Genomic DNA, 18,683 nt, shown 5'->3' with positions numbered 1-18,683 from the left:
GACCTTGCCTGGCCTGGTCTCTGCATGGGGCGGGGCGGGGGGGGGGGGGGGAGGCGCACAACCTGAGCAGCTCTCCTGCGTTAGGCGCTGGTCCAGGTCTCTGTGTGAAATTGAAAACCCACTTTCTCAATGCTTCTTTTAGAAAAGGAAGAATCAGATATCAGGAGATTGAAGTTGATTTTATTTTATTAGGAATTAAAAAGACTGAATGTGTCCATGCATATGTATGAAAAGGTACGTGAACTCTGGAGGTAAAAATCACACAGATGGCAAAGCTGTGTGGTTTTCAGTCACCTTCGTCTAACTTCTCCACGCCTCATCGTCCTCACTTATAAGATAGGCTTAATAATAATGCACATGTAACGTTGGAAAAATGAAAAAAGATGATAAAATTAAAGCATTGAGCAAAGTAAGCTGACTGAGAATATCTAATTGGCTATAATCATAATTATTACTAGATATCATAATAATAAAAACTAAAGCCTAAGATTAACAAGCAGTGGATGTAACCCATTTTCCAGTAGCATTTCTGCCGGTATGGCCCAGTCAGCCACATGGATGGGCCTTGTCAAAGATTTAGCTCCGTACGGGGTTATCTACGGCTGAGCGAAAAGCCTGCGGTTGTTCTTCATCTGCTCTGGGCCACGGAGAGGACATCCAGCCTCCAGCGGTGGCTCTCGTGGCCTCATTTCCAAGGCAGGGCTCTCGCCATCTGCTGCTCCACTCAACCCTTGGAAAGCCGGTGGCCTCCAAAGGCTTGACTTTCCTTCACCCTACATATATTAAAATTTCATTTAATTCCCGATTAAAGGAGACTAAGGAGACATGACAACATGATTGTAACACCTGATTCTGGATTAGATGTTTTTGTTACAAATAACATTGCTGGGACAATTTGCACGACGACGTGAATGGGGGCTGCAGATAAGCTTAGAGTAAGAGGTTGGGCGGGGAGTAAGAATACGATAACTTACTGATTTCAGCGGTTATGTTGTAGAGAAGAAGGAGAATGTCCTGGCTCACACTGCAGATACAAGTGTCCGAGGGCGATGGGGCAGCATGTCAGCTTACTCTCAGATGGTTCGGAGGAGAAAAATGTCCTTCGTACTTTACTTGCAACTTTTTTGTAAGTTTGAAATGATTTTGAAATTTATGAAAATAATTATTCAAAAGAAAACCATGCTCTCTCCTGCTGCATCTGTCTCTCATTGCTTCTGTTTCAGAAAGTGAATTTCTTCTAAGCAGCACATGGAAACGGGTTCAAATCCGGGGTCTGTCATTTATGAGGTTTGTAATGTTACATAGACTTAACCTCCCTGACCACCCTCAGCCCTACTCCCACCTCCCACCCCGTCTCATCATCCACAAAAGTACTTGCTTCAGTTTGGGGACTATGGATTTGGGAAAAGTTTTTGTTTTTAATGGAGTCCAATGAGGTCATGCATGTAGCATTTATCACCCTGTCTGCCTTGTAGTAGCTGCTCTATAATATGGTACCTACAGAAAAGGAGAGCAAACTTATTTTTCTTTTACCTGTCCCTTCTCTTTGGTGCAGTGGAAGACTCCATGATATCTCAATTTTTGCATTTCCACCCAGCCTGCAATTTGATTTTTGCAGTCTTAGCATTTTTGGTTCATTCTGGGGGCAAGGGGGATACTTGCTCACCTGGCCCAGCTATCTGGTCCCAGGCCATGCAGACCTCCCACACGCAGCCCAAGATGCTCCAACATCACTTCTAGGAGCTTACAGTCCTTTTAGAAAAGATGCAGGAAGCCAAGCATTTCTTAAATAACACCAGACATCACGTTTGTTCCTAGCCTTCTCTTGAAGGAAACAAGGAGATACACTTGGCTTCTCCTTCCTGAGGGGGTGGGGGGAGTAGGGAGCCATCAGTTGCTGGAATTAAGTGTGCTTTGTGAACAAGTATATCTCTGAGGCCTTAAGGCCAAAGTTCTCCTGCAGGAAGGCTGAGGACAGAAAGGCTTTCTCTTTCCAAGAGACAGATTTCTTCTGTGGGGAAAGCATGTGCCCCACAGAGATGTAGGTGAGTGACCACATTGGTCCAGGTAGGCAGTCAGTGTGGGACAGTGGTTGGATTGTCCTCTTCCACCAGAGCGAACGCATCCAGAGCAAGACTGGTGAGGCCCAAGAAGGTTCTGGTTGCCATGGTTCTGTAAAGAGCCAACTCCTGGAGGGAGAGGGGGAGAAGGCTGGTCCTGGTGCCAGAAGGACAGGGAGAACTTGGCTGCGTTTGGAGGAGAGAAAAGCAAGTCCAGAGAAAGAACCCCTGCTCACTCTGCACTTTTTTCACACTGTCTCATGTAGACCTCAGTCCTGCGAGGTTTTGATTATACTCACTTCACAGATTACCACAGAGGTGCAAAGGGAAGTGACTCGCTCAAGATCTCACAGCCACTGAGTGACAGCTGGGATTCCAATGCAGAGCCACCCTTCATCCTCTTCTTTCCACGGCCTCATGCTGCCTCCTGGAGGCCACTGGCAGCCTGGGAAGCATGGAGAGTTGGGGAAGGGAGTCCTTGGAGCGGCTAGGGCAGCAGGGAAGTGAAGAGCAGATAGTTGGTAACAACTGAGTCGTTTTAACAGAATGAAAGATGTAACAGACCGGTTTGGGGTGGGGGGATGGGGGGCTTGCCAGGAGGAAGGCCTGCATGCGGGAGGCTGCGCTGAGGCTGCAGGTAGCGCTCTGACCACAGCCGCCTGGCCTGGGCTGGCGGGGGCACTAATTTCTGTCAGCTCTGAAGGAGCACTGAGCTCTGAGCCTCCAGCCTGAGAGTGCCCCTGCCGCTACCCCACACCCTGGAAACTTGGCCCAAAATACCAACCTCTCCTCTCTCCCTCCGAGCCCTCGTGGTCACCTGTCTATGTCTCTATTGAAACACTTACCATTATTGTAGGAATTACATTTTTACCAGTCTGCTGCTTCCCTCTCCTGCCGTCCACACTCTTTCCTTCCCCTAAAAGGCGAGTCCTAGCAGATGGAACTTGTGCCTTCATCATCTCTGTAGTCTCTGTAGTCTCAGGGCTTACAGGACAGGGCCTGCCAATGGCTTTTGTTATCTAAGTTAATAAAAGTTTCTACCATACCTAATAAGAAGCTCTCAAGAGACACAGTTCTCTCAGTCGGCAGATTGTCAGGGACTCTTCGTCCCTCAGAACTGATTACGTAAATGCAGGTGTGACACGGACTTGCTATTTTATCTCTGCAGCATTTCCCCAGCCGAGCTGCGCACAGCTGAGTCAGAAATATTCGAGGACGTGGACAGTTTGCTTTCTGGCACTGGGGACTACAGGAAAGCAAGGTCACTACACCTCGTGGCCCATCCTTTGTCCCCTCCGGCTACAACTGTTACTTCTGTTCTTCTGTGATTAGAAAACCTCTGGAGTTTGGGTATCAGCAACTCCCAAATATGGTTATTATTCGCTGGGCGCCAACCCCCTGCAGCACCCGAGTGGGGATCACAGCAGCAGTTCACAAGACGTGTTGGGGACAGCGCTGCGTGATCATTTTGCATTGCATTCCTCAGACGTTCTGGGGAAGGGGCCTGCGCTGACCTCCCCACACTGGGACAGACTTCCTTGCTGGGTAAGTCTATGGGAAAATTCCTCTTCCCCGGGAGGGGAATGTGACCCTGTGACTGGGCGTCCATGACAGCCAAGGGGTGCAGGCGCACCTGCACGGCCTCCCTCCCTCACTGAGGGACTAGAATCCCGCCTCTGCATCCCCCACCCCCACCCCCCAGGCTCCACAGAACATCTGGGCCTGCTCCTACTGGCCACCGCTGAAGGCCCACGCACCTGCATGTGATAAGACGCCCCCAGCCTCACGGTCCGTGGCTGCAAGCTGGTGACACATGCAGTGTGACACATGGGTTTCTCCCTAGTCACTGTGCCTCCTGAGCAGAAGAGCGTAGGATTCCCAGGGGCACAGGAGCACAGCGTGTCCATGACCAGGTCAGGCAGCCCCACCCTCGGCGGTGCTCGTCTTTGCCTCGTCCTGCTGGGACCTGAGCAGGCGTCAGGCGTCAGGGCGCACCAGGGCCATGGGGCATGGAGAAGCCAATCTTCACCTCCTTGCAGCATCAGTCATGGCAGGGCCTTCTAACCTGCTCTATCCGTGTTTGGGAAACAGGATGAAATTTTCAAAGCTATCCCTGACTTTCCTTTCTCTCTGTAACTATTGCTTCTCTACTGGATGTGTAATCCTCTAACCACAGAATGCTGGGGTAGGTCAAGTGGAGACTGAAAATAAGAAAATGAACTGACCAGGGATTGTTACAAACAAAGCATAACAAGACTTTACACTTTTCAAAGGCATAAAGTTTCTACATTTATTGTACCTACCAAATGAGTTAGTTGACAGGTGAACATAATTGCTCTTCCAAAGAAAGAGACTCTTTATTTAGTAGCAATGAAATTAAGAAGCAAAAAGGGAGCAGACTTGCTTGATCTATCTCTCCAGACACGTGACCGCAGGGACTGGCATTAATGCATTGCAGGACCACGGGAGCGCAGTGGATATGCGTGGCCATTGCTGTGGAAAGCTGGTCACGCTGGCCTGCTCCGTATGCCCGAGGAGGTAATCCTGGTAACAAGTCATTGTGAGGGAAAGTCCCTGTCATCTTACACAAGCTTTTCTGTCACTAATCCTCCCCCAGAAACACTGAAGGAACGGATGAAATAGCTTTCTCCTTCCTCTGTAGGAAAAAGTCGGGTGAGAGCCAGATAATGGTACAAGGGTATGAGTTCCTGCCGGTCTGGGAGAGATGCTGAAGGAAACAAGGCGGTGTCACTGAGCATGGACCTTTGTACTCATCTAGAAGAGTACTGAGCAGAGGGGCCCTGTCAACTCCACTGCAGGGCCTGGTGGGTTTCTCTGAACTACGTCATTGGCCTTGCAGAGGAAGCTGCCACGCTTGGGCCTTATGCTTTGGATTTCAGAGGCACGACTGCAGCCTGCAGAGTGGGCCTGCTTGTGCTTCTGAAGTAAGACAGGTCCCACAGCAGCCTGCTGTGTATGAAAACAGAAAACCTCTGAACTCGAACTGTGCTTGCAGTGACAGCATTCACTCATTACACGTGACCGTTTTCATTTTCCAAAGAGAAAATGTTTTCCACTGCATATTGGCTTCTTGTCCCCTGAACCTTCTACCTTGCTGTGCAGTGGCTTCATGCAGTAAAGGGCTGCACACAGTGTCCAATGCAGTGTCACACCAGTCACAAAGACCCAGGGAGAAGCAGCAGCATGCCTGAGGCCCCCATCCTGGGGGGCCATCTCCATGTTACAGCTGGAGGCGTTTCAAGGGGGGGATGTCAGACGAATGGGCCCAGAGCTGCCGGGCAGCCCCGTTTCAACCTGGTCATTCCTTGCTCCTACGTGGTTGACTGTTCTCAGTGCACAGGAGTAGGGCAATAAGGCCGAACAACACGTCAAAAGTAGTTCTCCAAAGACCAGTCGAGCAGTTTTATCAATAAAATATTTAATCAACTTATCTGTACAAAATATTAAAGTGGTTAATGAAGAGTATACAAGCATGTTTAACAAATATATACTGCTATATAACTGTCAAGAAAAATAGAGATTGCTGTTTTATAGTTCATTTACATTTCAATATGTACAATCTATTTAAACTTGAGAAGACATATACACCGCGGATTTGAACCCTGCTAGCTGGCCTGGGCACAGGCAGCATTCACGACGTCAGCTCCTGCTGCCCAAAGGGCCAGGCTGGGCAGCAGGGAGAAGGCCCATCTCCAGCCCCCAAGCCTCGGCGTTCTGCTCTGGCCAAACCAGTTCTGGAAGACTGCCAACAAAGGAAATTTCGGCTCGCATTAAATGAGCATTTAAAAATCTCACCCCCTTCCCCATCTTATTCCCCAGCCAAGCTGAAATACAGTAGTGAGTGTCACTGCAAAATGAAAAGGACTTGTAAACTCCCCCCCTCCAAAAAACAATTCCTTTTGTCTACAGCTGCTGAGGGAACAACATGTCATTGAGCTGTGACGGCATTACCGTCAGGTTGCGTTGTGCCCATTTCCTTAAAATCACAGTTTTGCAGTCAGAATGCATGTGGTCCTTAAGGGGCAGGGCACCCATCGTGTCAGACGCCGCTGCCCACCCAGGGCCTCTGCAAATGGCACCACGCTGGGGGCTGGTGCAGGAGTTCTGCAGAAACCATGGTAAGAGCTGCTGCTTTAGATATTTAAAAAAAAAAAAAAAAAATTTTTCAGAATCCCCTGTTGTCATCTGCTGAAGGGCAAGCTGCGGTCAGCATGTTAATCCTTGTAAAAAATGCATTAACTTTTCATTTGGGGTGAAATACTTCCAGCTAAAAGACCTGAAGTCATTCAATGATGATTCTCTGTCATAGAGAATATAAAAGCTGTTTGCACCACTCTATACAGTGAAATAGAAAAAAAATGACCCTAAGGAAGCTTGTATTCATCCTGTGACATCTGAAGTGGAGAATGCCGGAGAAATTCCCCTTTCCAGTCTCTCTTCCTGGCTTGGGGCACTTGAATATTTCCCAGCCATAAAACACGTTTTACCCCAAGCTTTCTTGTTTCCCCAACTGGATCATCCTTTTCTGAACAGAGTGCTGAATGGCTGACTTTGCTGTGACTGTCACAGGTCCTGACCAGGAAATATACGTTGCAAAGAAGTAAGCCCCGCTCCTGGGCACTCCCCTTCCTCAGGCAGCCTGCTCAGCGCTGGCCAAGCTGCTGCTGCCCGAGCTGTGGGGGAAACTCGGACCCATGTGTTTTCTTCTGCCCTCAGCAGTCTTCTGTCATGCAGAGGTAAACATGTAGACAAGGAAAGGCCCTCGACACACTTTTTCACTGCTTTTCAGACTCACCCCACTGAAAAAATCCAGGCTAGAGCTGCCCATGTGTGAGAGGTCTGAGAGAAGCCGGGCTCGTGGGAGAGTCCGTACAACAGATACAATTTGTGCACCTGCATAGAGCCACCTGCTTGCTGGCTTAGATGCTGCCCTTTGCAGCCTGTAGCCCCAAGAGCGTCCTCAAGGGAAGTTCAGCCTCTGCCTTGGATGGGTGTGTTTGCCTGTAATTCAGCAGGACTTCTACGAGTAAGTCTTACCGGGAGTCTGGCTTTTGTCAACCACAAGCACACCTGAGCCCTGGAAGGCTCAGCCGAGGTTCTGGATTCTGACGGCCAAGTGTTTGAGCGGGGTCTAGGCCCGGCACAGCCACCTGGCCCCGTTCTAGCTGCAGCAACGGCGTGTGGTTGTTGCCACCTCTGGTCAGATGGAGCAGCGACCAGCGCAGAGATGATTCTGCAAAGACGACAGCCCTTGGCCCACTTCCTGCCAGGTCAAGTCTCCAAAAACCACCGCACCACAATCCTGTTTGCCTATAGCTCTAAAGCGGGGGAAATAGAAAGGCACAAGCAAAACTGCTGGCCACCTCCCGGAAATTCTGTACTGCCAGGCCTGAAGGCGCCGAGGATTCAACCATCGGAAGCTTTTCCTCGTTTTTCTAGACAACTCATTTCACATCCCATTATGAACTTAGAAAAAGGATATAAAGTTTCTGCAGAAGGAAATTCCTCAGGCAAAAGGATCAGTGCAGTGTGCTCCATACACCAGCACGCCAACACACTCACCTGACTGCAGAAGCACCTCGCAGAAAGTGTCCGTGAACTCTTGCCATTGGAGGGGGATGTGTGCGACAAAGCAGTCCTTCGTTCTGCCAACACAGACGCAGGAAGGGCCTGCCAGACTGCTCGGGACGTCTGCACAGGCAGGAGGAAACGGACTGCCACGCATGGGTTGCGTGGCTCTCAGGGCGTATGTACACTTCACAACTACAAGCATGATCGGAAACGCAAACCAATTTTCAGTGACCTCGCAGTCTTTGACCCCACACATCCTAGGCTGCTGTGCTGTAACTGGTGCTGCTGCCGTGACCCAATCTGCCCGGCCAGAAGGTTCTATGGCCAAGTCCAAGCCCGCTGTAGGCACGGCACCTGCCCAGGTGATTGCAGGGTGGGTGGGAAGAAGCTGAGCTCTGGTGAAGCTGGACCTGCGAGCAGAGAGCGCCCCTGAATGAATGGCCAACTTCCACCCTCTCCCTGCAGCCACAGCCGCGTAGGTGCCTGTACACATTCAGCCAGAAGTGTGGTTCCTCTCACCGAGAGCCTCCTTGGGAGGTAACTATTTGTGCAGTTCTGGGCACAAATTAAAGTCCAGAATGGACTTCACACAGAGGAGAAAACTACTCGAGCCTGAATAGCCAGAGGCTCCAGGAACAAAAGACCAAGCTGGCTGAGAAATTAGGAATAACATCTTTTTTGAACTCCCCTGTTCTAGTGTTTCTTCATGTTAAACTCTGCCACCATTTCCAGGCCATAAGAAAGAAGAGAAAGGAGCTCTTCTGATGCCTGCCCCTGGTTCACTCCCCTGGCAAGCTGTACAGACAGGGCCATGGCATGAGGTGACAGCAGGGCAGGGGCCTGGTGGAGCAGTGCACCCTTAGACAGGCTGGCTGGCCTCATCCAGGGGCTCTGGGACACTTCCGGTCCCTGTCTGGGCTGTCAACAAGGCAGAGCCTTTTCTCTGTTCCCCACACACACCAGCAGCAGGTGGGAACCTTCCCCAACTTGGTCTCAGAACAGTCTCAGCCTGAGTATGGCTCTGCCCACGGCCGTGTGAGCATGGAACTCGAACTGGGTTGGCAGTGCACCTCAGCTAGGACACAGGAAAGGTCGTGGCTTTGGTGAGCTGAGCCCCCCTGAGGTCCTGGCCTCTCCTGCACCGGCCTGCCCCAGGTGGAAATCAAAGCAACATCTATGAAGCACCAACAGAGGCGAAGAGTATAATGGACACACATTCACACATGTACCCACAGGCAAGAGCTGCCACACTTGGGACAGGGACCGGGAGGGTGCGTTTTCCAGGAGCAGTCACATTTGCTCTGCCTTTGAACTATGTGAATGTGTTTTTGGACAAAAGAGAATGCCAGAACCACGGGATTGGAAAGCTGCTCACGTTACAGGGGCAGAAGCTGAAGCTCCGGGCAGGGAGCTGACTGCCCACAACTTGGCTAGGCCTCTCCGGGTCGCCTTGTAGAGCTCTGAGGCAGGGGCAGGGGGCGGTGGGGGACAGTTCACTGCTGGGCTCGCAGAAGCCCACTGTTGCTCAGCCCTCAGGGGGATCGAGTCACTTCCCACTCACTCCCGACATTTCCTAACTGATGACTCGCTTTCCTTCCCAATCCAGGCATTTTCTGAGACGGCAGTGAAGGCCCTTTGCTCCCTCTGACAGACTGCTGCCTTCCAGAGCCTCAGGCCTCCTGGCCCACCTGCTGTCCCACTGAGAGGGCCCTGTTTTCTAGGCCGAGGGAAGAGTGTGTACCCCCACTGACATGCTCTCATGAGAATCAGCAAGGCCGTGAGGACATCTGTGGCCCAGAGATGGCTGTAGTGCTTTCTCTTCTCCTCCCTGGATTTTCTGGAGATCAGATTCAAGCAAGGGAAGAGTCTGACTTTTTCTGTGCACAAGCTGCTCTCTGAAAGAATTCAGTTTTTCTCCCTGCTTTAAGAAGAAAAATCGGTCTGCAGTCCCTAGTTATTTTCTGCTGAGTGTGAATGAAGCTGTGAACAGGATAAATGATTTGCAGGATTTGGATTATACTCCGACTACATCCACAGGGTGGTCCGTACTGGTGCACTGAGAGCAAGGTTCCTGCTCCCGCCGACACCTCCACAAGGCCGTCGTGGGAGGTCACTGTGCTGGGTTTGATGGGCTTGACTCCACTGTCACCCGATCCACACCTCTGCTCTTTCCCATGCCACTTTAGCAATAAAATGTCAGGATAGTAGGGTGAAGGGGCTAATGTACATAATGAACAGGCACCGCTCAAGCCTGCTTCCCCAAGCTAAGCGGACAAAGCTCACCGCCCTCTCCAGAGGACCTGGCCCCACTGGCTTGGAAAGCCAGACTTCAGCCAGAGGAACATGTGGGCAGTGGTGGACACGGCCACCCTTAATACTAAAGTCTGGCTGCCAGCAACAGTGACCAGACTTGGTGTTTGGCAGACCCAGCACCAGTGCCCCTGGGGCCCCACCTGGCCTGCCCTGTGTTCCCCAAGCTGGGATGCCAAACCCTCCTCTCTAGCAAGAAGAGTGATTCAAATGATCTCCACTGGCAGTCCATGAATCTCCCCAACAAAATGAAAACTTTGATTTACTTCAGGAGAAATACTTTGGTGACCTGGGGGTGGGGGGGTGGGGGGATCTGCCTTCACTCACAGCCCTGACACACTTGACCCTGCTCCCCAGCAGCCAGCTTGCCCATCAGTGGGACTGGAGCTCCCAGCTGGGTGATTCGGCCCCACTCCCCACTGCCTAGAAGACGGACAGACTACCAGCTGTGCTGGCAGAATCCCTTCTCTACAACTTGACAAAGCTAGTCTGACCACATCTCAGCAGCCAAACCTGTCTGCCTCCACCCGTGGTGGCCCTTTTGCTGCATTTTTACAAAGTGAAACACATCCTCTCCACTCACCTACTTTGAACTCAGATGCCAGAGGCCGGAGCAGCGTTAGAGGAGGACCCCGGTGGTGGCCCCTGGCGGTTACATGCAGCTCCAGAGGAAATCCGGGAGGCACCCCTCTTGTTTGGTAAGCAAAGAACACACTGGAGGCTTCAGGGCCACTGAAGGACCTGTCACTGGCCAAAGACAATGCCCTTCCCCCACCCCCCACCGCAGGTGCAGCCAGGACTCAAGCAGGGGACACCCACTCCTATATCGCTTGTCTTGATAGAGGATGTCATTAGAAGGAAACGGAGAAAATGGAGATTTTTCTTTTTCTGACATAAAAAGCTCAGACTAAATCAAGACATTTCTTCCCCCAAAAAAATTTTCAAATCACTAAAAAAGTATCAAAATGGTTGTTTTTTGTCCAAAGATATTTAAATGCCCTAGAATTTTTTCCAAATAACATTTAACTATAGTTTTCCATTAACTCCCTTTCTAAAACTTCTAATACTACGACTTTTATTCTTCATTATGACAAGTATCAGAGCAACCACCATGCAATTGTTAAAATTATAGTTTTCAAAAAGCAAGAGAGGTTTCTCTGGCAAAATCCATAAATGTAAGGGGACCATCTTGGCCCAGTCACTGAAATTGAATGGAGGTGTACCATTACAGCCACTTTGGGATTTTTTTGTTTTAACCTGAAGAGACTTGCATTTTCTGGTTATTTATAACTACCCACATAGCCACAGCATATAAATTCACATTATAAATGTGTTTTCTTTTCCTTTGGGGGAATTTTACAGCATGAAAAGCACTCAGGTGGGGCCCTTAAATAAATTAGCTGTATCTCTCTCTCTCTCTCTCTCTCTCTCTCTCTCTCTCTCTCTCTCTCTCCCTCTCTCCCTCCCTCCCTCCCCCACCCCCTCAGAATTAAAAGGTGTGTAACTGGTTGTGGACCTTCCCTTCATATCCACGACAAGAAGGGCAGAATGAATGCCTCTCAGGGACCCTACAGGAGAACACCCAGCACAGCCTTCCTTAAACAGCAGCATGCTGGAGGGCTGCAGAGGTTTTCAAAGAAGCTCTCAGAGCCCCAGACAGGTGGACCCCAACTTACATCTCTTCCCTCTCCAAACCATTCATACAGGCCACAAAGGACTACCAGACGGAAATGAACCAAACACTATGCAGGCTGGCACGTCCGAGCTCCCTTTTACATGGACAGACAATCCTCCCATCAACACACCTCTGTGAGGCAAGATGCAGGGCCTGGGAGATAGACTTCCACCCACCTCTGTTCCCCAACGCTGAGGCCTGGCCCTTCTGAAGGGGCCACAGCAGCCAAGCTACAAATGCCGCTGGACAGAGCAAGGAGGGAGGAGTGGGCTTTTCTCCTGCTCTGAACCACTGGGCTGTGGGGAGTTGAAAGCTCACAAAAGCACTTTTGTGTGGCTTCACTCCCTGCTACTATCACACTGCCAAAAATTACAGCAACAACACAGTGAAAGCGTGTAAAAGCCAACACAGATTTGATAGCTAAGCACAAGCACATGTCTGCCCACTCTGAGTGGGTGCCATTGGAGGGGCCATGCAGCCCAGCAGACAAGCCTGGGTCCCCTGCAGGAGCTGCCCAGGATGCCTTCCTGCCTCTTTCAAGCCGTTAAGAGCCTCGTAGGCAGCTCCTTAGGAAAACCACTAGGAAGACCCAGAGCTCCCCACCTTTCCCCACTCCCAGCCACTGCACTAACTTCCTCCTGGTCCCCCCAAAACACTACCACAACCCGGGGCTGCGCAGCTTAGGAGCTTTCGAACCTGACGGAATGCACCCCACCCTCAGTTTCATATCAGATCAGACTGGCAGTTTAAAACCTCTCCCCCATTTCACTCCCCCCAAAAAGAAAAATATTTTTCCACTTTCTAGATCATTCCTAACTGGAACTGATAAAGAAAAAGGGTGGTCCTGACCTTTGCAGAGATCTGGGAAGCTCCATAACGCATTCTTTCTGACAAATGTTCTCTTTCAAAATTGAGGGGCTCCGTGGATTTTCAAAGTCAGAGAAAAGATAAGGCCTTTTGCAGCGGTTCCTTCCCAGAGTGAACCGCCTCCGTGCAACGCACACCTTCGGAAGGGGCATTTCAGCCCTTCAGTCAGCACCAGGGTGACCTCATCCTGCCAGCGGGCCCTGCCCCCCACTCCATCAGAAACAGAAAGCGGTGAGTTAGAACGCAACACCCCTTTAGTTCACCCATTTCCGGAACCCCCAATTCTCTAACCCGTTTCTAGCCTATGTAGTGCCTGTTGTAACATTAATACAAACACTATCGTCTCCCCCAAAGGGGGCAAAGGGCGCGATGGTGATCTGTTTGCAGAGTACACATGGCTGTGAAATTCGGTAGCGGAAGCTCATCTCTTCCCAGGGCTTTCGGACGCAGTCCACGGTAAATGCGTGCAAGAGTGAACGAGTGTGTGGGAGTGAGTGCTGGTGTGAGTGTGACCGTGCGCTCTCCCTCCTCCGTGCTGGCGCGGGGCCAGAGTCCGACCGCCGCACCCACGCTCGGCCCGGCGCGCGGCTGCTCCTCGCAGGGGGTCGCCGCCGCCGCCTCCCAGGCCCGGCCGGTCCGGCCCGCCTGCTACCTGCAGCCGCAGGCCTCCACCACCATGTCCTCGTACTGCTTGTAGACCACGTTATTGGCAGCGTCGATGTAGAGGATGCTGATGGGGCTGAGGCGCGCGGGCACGCAGCAGGAGGCCGGCGCCGCCTCCGGCGCCATGGAGTTGAGCAGCGTCTGAATGATGGCGTGGTTGGTGGGCTCAAGGTGCGAGCGCAGCGGGAAGTCGCAAACGCCCTCGCAGTGGTACGCCTCGTAGTCCAGCGGCGCGATGATCCAGTCATCCCAGCCCAGCTCCTTAAAGTCCACGTGCAGCGGCTTGCGGCTACAGCGGCTCCGGCCCCTGCGACCTTGGCCCCGGCCGGCGCCTCCGCCGCTGCCCTGCGCCGCCCGAGCCCCGGCCAGCGCTGTCCGCCGCCTCCTGCGACCGCTGAGGACCATCTTCGGCGACCTAGTGCCGGGTCCCGGGTCGGGCGGTGACTCCGCAGCAAGCGCGGCCCCGAGCGCACGGGCCTGGGCGCGGATCTCGCGGAACAGGCTCTCCTTCCTCTGCGTTCGGGAGGAGACGACCAGCAGCGCGCGCTCCTCCGCCGCCGCACCACCTCCGCCCCGCGACCCGAAGCCCAGCAGCCTCAGTGCCAGCGGGCCCCGCGCCGGACCAGCCACTGCGCGCAGCAACAGGCAGAACGCGCGGGTGGCACGAGGTTCGCGGCGGTGGCGCCTGACGGCGTCCGCTACGTCAAACACATCCCAGCGCGCCCGCTCTAGGGGCTCCGCGGCCCGAGAGTGCAGCAGCCGCGGCGCGCCGGCGGCACCGGGACACGTGGACAACAGCAGCAGCGGTGGGGGAATCGCGCTGCCAGGGCCCGGCTCCCGACACTCGCGGCGTAGCACGCGCAGCTCCGCGCCCACCACCTCGTCGGCGTCGGAAAGGCTGGACAAGTCGAACAGGAAGCTCTGACCGGTCTCGGCTGCCGACTCATCTGCAGGGGACGGGCAAAAGTAAAGAGAGAAACAGTCGATTGAGAGCAAGGTCTGCACTCCCGCCGCGGGCCCTCCTAACTCAAATGGCCGAACCGGGTTGCGGGACTAAGGCCGGTTGGAGCCGGCGCCCGACCCCTCTTCTCGGCCCCAGCCGGGCAGATCCCATCCTGGTCCAAAGGAAAGAGAGGGTTTGCCCCGACTATCGGGACCAGGGCTTTGGTTCATCGAGCCACAATTCCCGCCACCGCGACAACCCACGGACATTCACTTATCGATGAGACGCGGGGCTAGGAAGCTCATCCTCGCAGCCTAGACCAAGACTTGAGGCCACTATAGTTCTGCTGACTGCCCCAGAGCCACGGGTTTGCGGGGACTAGGTCGGAGGCCAGACTTTCGGCGGGTAGTGGACAGAAGGCCCGGTGGGCGCATCAGAAGTTGTGCGTCCCTTCCAAGGCCCGGAGGCCAGGCCGACTGTTTGCCCAAGGTCCCGCGCTACACGGGGACTGCTCGTTATCGCCCTGTTGAGTCCCAAGGACAGCCGCGGAGTCCCGGCTGTGCGAAACGGAAAATTCTTGTCCCCTGCGAACTCTGCTCTTTCTGCTCCCTCTCGTCCCCAGCCCAGCTGGCCATTCCAGCCGGCCACGGGCTCCCATGCAGGCTGAGTGGGGCCCTGCGAGTCCAGAAAGGGAACCCGTCAACAGGGCTCCAGAGATCCTCTCATTCGTCCAGCTTCCTCGCTTTGCCGAAGGGGAACTGAGGCCCAGGTAGGGGCCGGGCTCAGCCCAAGGCCTCAGAGCCGATGAGTGCGGCTGGTCGCAATCCGAAACTACAGGCTCTCAGATTCTCACAGTGTTTCCTCGACCTCAGATGGAGGGGGAAAGGTGGCAAAGAAGCGCAAGGGACCTTCTCGGAAGGGTTTGTGGCAGCGGTGACTGTCTTGCTGAAATGAGCACAGTGGACCAAATGAGGTCTTGCCTCCAGGACCCAGCCCGTCCCTTCGCATTTACTCTTTCCCTCCTTTATGACTTATCTCAGGCTTTCAGATTTTACTTCTGCTCGTGGGTGCTTTTTTCTTTGGGGGCTCAAAAAAAAAAAAAAAAAAAGACGTTGAAATTCCACCAAGCAGCAGATAAGGAGCTCCCTTTGAAGAGAGTCATATGGTTTCATTTTGCCCCAAAGGCAGAGAGACTGTGCAGACTCCCCCCACGATTGGAGATTTGCTCACCAACCACGGACGCCAGGCCCTGGCTCTTGAGGTCTGAAGTCTGGGAGCTGCCGGTGGCCTCGGGGGTCCTCAAGAAGCCCTGCTCCAAGTTGAGGCTCAGGTTGGAGAGGGAGGCAGGAGAGGCAGTGGGCAAGCACTCCCCCTGCACTGCTTGCTAACCAGAGCGCTTTCTGGGAGCTGCCCGGTTACCTCTCTCTGCTTCAAGGATGCCACTGCATCCCCTCCCTCCAGAGGACAGAGAGGGGACTTACTAGCCTCTCCAGCCAAGCGAAGTGCCCCAGGAAAGTATTTGGCTCAGGCTGAGGCTAGGGTAGGCCTAACTCAACCAAAGAAAGAGCATCTAGTGCCTTTCTCAACCTGGGGCCCTGCACACTCCAGCTCTCCCCTAGCCTTGCAGCCTGACCAGTAGCATAGGGCCTGGCCTTCCCTGGGCCTGTACTCCAGGACTGCTGCTTCCTATGAGTACCCCAGCATCCAATCCAGGGGCCATGCCAGGCCCTCAGAGGATGCTTGCAAGTTCCCACTGGACTATAGGGCCATTTGGGCCCAGGATGTCCTTGCACCCAAAATAAAGCAGTAGGGTGTGTGTGTGTGTGTGTGTGTGTGTGTGTTGGAAGCGGTGGGTGATTTGGTCACTGCTCCCAGGCGGGCCCATCTGCAGCAGTACTTGCTTTCCAGCCCCGTTTGCCCTCCTTTCTCTCCTCCCTGTATGCTGAATCTCTGGCTGGATAGAATTAAGCTCGAAATTACTTGCATTTCCGCCTGAAATTAGTTAAATCTTCCCTATCTGTCTGCTTTAATGACTTCAATAGAGATTAATAAAATCCAGATGACACAGCAATCACCACCGCTTCACCCACGTCCTACCTTTGGAGGGCCTGGCTGGGAGTAAGGTGGAGCGCTTGTTTCGGGAGAGGCCTGCATTCCCGCACTGTCGCTGGCCCTCCTCTCCTCCCCACACAACCGGTCCTCAACCTCCAGCTCTCCTGGGGACCCAGCACAAAGCACAGGCACCCCTAGCTACACACCTGCACCCTAAAGCAGCCTGCTGAGAAGGGCCCTCTTCGTACCTGGTGATGCCACCAGCCTCTCTGGGGCCATTTGCTTTAGTCTGACGCCTGCCTCTATCTCACATGCCCCTGAGTTACCCCCCATGTAAATGGCCCCTATGAGACTCGGAGCCGCCGAAATTGCTGCAACGAAGCAGCCACCGCCACTACCGCTCGCAGTCCCCCCGGCAGGACACCCTCCTCTTGCTTCTCAGGATCTCCGACTTAGCCTGCCTCCTCGAGGGGACCTGCCAGCTGCAGGGCCAAAGCAACCCCGCAGAGGGACCAGCTCAGCCCTCTGGGGCCGGGCCCCACGAGCTGCCGCGGCTCTCGCTACAGTCCAAGCGCAGCGGGTTCAGGTGCGTGGGCCTCCGCGAAGTTTCTAACACCTGAGGCTGGGACGGGGGCCTCGCCCCGACTGGAAAGGAACAGGGCCACGGCTCCGGCGGTGGCCTCCACCTAGGACTGGACAGGATGGACAGGCGCAGTAGAGGCGTGAGTACCTTGGGTCGCTTGGTCTGCGAAGCCGGTGATTGTGTCCGCGCGGCCGTGGCGCCCAGAGCCCGAGGTGGAGGCGGCGGCTGCCCCGGCCGGAGCCCTCCCGGCCAGGCTCCGGTAAAGCGACATCATGAACTGGTGAGGCACCACCGATCCGTTCCTGAAGCCGGAGCCAGCGGCGCGGCGCGCAGCGCGGGCCCCGGGAGCCGTGGCAGCCGGGGCAGCGGAGGCGCCCGCAGCCTCGGGGAGAGTCCGCCGGCTGCCGCCGCCGCCCCCAGGACTCCCGGCCGGCCCTGTCCCCGCCGCTCGCAGTACGGCGGCCGCTTCGAGCCCGTCGCGGGGGCGGCAGGCGCTCAACAGCCAGAGGCAGAGCGCGGCGGCCGCGCTCAGGTCCATGGGCTCCGTGGGCCAGGCGGGCGGGAGGCGCGGGCTCCGTGGCTCCGGGAAGTCCCCCGGCGCCTTTTGAACATAGTGTTTAATAATGGGGGAAGTGTGCGCAGCAAGCCGCGTCCCCCCCTTTCTCACCCCACCCCCGCCCAACGCCAAGAGCAGCGCCCCCTGCTGAACACTCTAGTGGCAGCGCCGCGCCCCCTACTCTGGCCTAACGAGGAGTCCAGGGCAGGAGTTTCTTCCCCCCGCCCCCCACCGAATCGCTGCATCCCCACTCTCGACAAGCGAGTGATAGCGGCCAGAGGCTCCCGCCACAAAACGGGGACCGCCTCCCTTCCCCACCGCCTAGCGACACCCCTCCGCCCATGCTGCGCCTGAGCCAAACGCGCCCTCCTGAGTTAGAGGCTCCGGGGCATTGCGCACACCCGCCCAGCTTCTTCCCTGCTCCCCTGCGGAGAAGCACCCGCCCCTCACCGCTCCTATTCCTCCAGTGCCCGAGATGCCAGAGGTGGGGAGGCGGCATGGCTCGGCCCCGCCCGTCGGTGTCGCGACCCGGTGGCCAAGGCGCGGAGAGGCCACTAGTGTGCACCGGGCCACGAGGGATTGCAGGGCTGCCACAAAGGCGCGGTTTTGATCACCGGTTCAACTGTTCCCACCCTGCCACAGCCCCCAAAGATCGGAGCGGGCGTCCAGAGCAGGGGAGGGGACCCGTCGGGAAGAGATCGAGCAGCTGGAAGGGCAACCCAAGGACAGATGGACATGGACCAACAGTCGGAGAGCAAAGGTTTGGGCGCGGAACGTGCGCTTAAGCGGGAGCCCAGATCTTCAAGGAGCGCGGGAATTATGAAGGCAACGCCGGGCTGATGAGGGGGAATGGCGCCCCGTTCATCTGTGCGTGGAAAGTGATGACCTTTCTCCCACCTTTTAGGGGTCAGGCTAACGGAAACGAGCTACCGGGTAGGTTGGGGTGCAGCCAGAAGCCGGGAGGGCGGTTGGCAAAGAGACCCATGGTGGCACCTCTGTACTTCTTTCCCCCGTCGCGGTTATTGCGCGGGGCCGGGTGTCTGTGGAGGGGGCGCCGAGTAAAGGTGGCGCCCCGGAGTGCACTCACGCGGGCGACTGGACACTTGGGTCCGTAGACGGCAAGGGCAGGTTCCCGAGGCCATGTCTCAGGGGTACGCTCAGGGGAGGGTGGTCGCAGCAGGTGTCAGCTCAGCTCCATCCGCCGCCCGGATATCCCCTGAGTGGGAACGTCAAGTGGACCGACAAGCCGCTGTTAGGCAGACCGAGGGACTGAGCGGAACGAACTCCCTACGCAGGGCAGGCGCGTCCTTTAAAACTGAATTTACTACCAAACTCGAAATCTAGATGGGGTTGGTGCGTCACGGTCACTTTGAGTGGGTGAT

General features: G+C 54.7%; 1 protein-coding gene and 1 long non-coding RNA gene across 3 annotated transcripts; one reads left to right on the top strand and one right to left on the bottom strand.

Moving 5' to 3' along the window:
• The first annotated feature begins 1,379 nt into the window (after positions 1–1,379).
• On the top strand, positions 1,380–10,220 carry LOC141571511 (uncharacterized). Its single transcript, XR_012496265.1, has 3 exons — positions 1,380–2,581; positions 3,229–3,605; positions 9,259–10,220. It is a non-coding gene; the product is annotated as an uncharacterized LOC141571511 (long non-coding RNA).
• Positions 5,675–17,361, bottom strand: GDF7 (growth differentiation factor 7). 2 transcript variants are annotated; one of them, XR_012496263.1, is made up of 3 exons: positions 16,893–17,361; positions 12,487–14,114; positions 5,675–8,062 (listed from the first exon to the last, which is right to left on the bottom strand). XR_012496263.1 is itself a non-coding variant. In XM_019756336.2 (2 exons), the coding sequence occupies exons 1-2, from the start codon at positions 17,281–17,283 to the stop codon at positions 13,153–13,155; spliced, it is 1,353 nt and encodes a 450-aa protein (XP_019611895.2). In that variant the 5' UTR covers positions 17,284–17,361; the 3' UTR covers positions 11,451–13,152. The 2 variants fall into 2 exon arrangements, 1 of the variants encoding a protein (XP_019611895.2); XM_019756336.2 differs by lacking the exon at positions 5,675–8,062 and having other exon boundaries at positions 11,451–14,114.
• Positions 17,362–18,683: the final 1,322 nt, after the last annotated feature.

This window comes from Rhinolophus sinicus, linkage group LG05 (genome assembly GCF_036562045.2).
Source record: "Rhinolophus sinicus isolate RSC01 linkage group LG05, ASM3656204v1, whole genome shotgun sequence".
Lineage (NCBI taxonomy): Eukaryota > Metazoa > Chordata > Mammalia > Chiroptera > Rhinolophidae > Rhinolophus > Rhinolophus sinicus.
The sequence above is the reverse complement of the archived record's forward strand: the minus strand, read 5'-3'. Positions and strand labels throughout refer to the sequence as shown.

What these genes read in the sequence shown, in the direction of transcription:
- GDF7 (XM_019756336.2), bottom strand. Translation starts at nt 17,283, where the DNA reads ATGGACCTGAGCGCGGCCGCCGCGCTCTGCCTCTGGCTGTTGAGCGCC. An exon ending in CGCAGACCAAGCGACCCAAG is followed by an intron (nt 14,115 to 16,892) that starts GTACTCACGCCT and finishes CGTCCCCTGCAG; the next exon opens with ATGAGTCGGCAGCCGAGACC.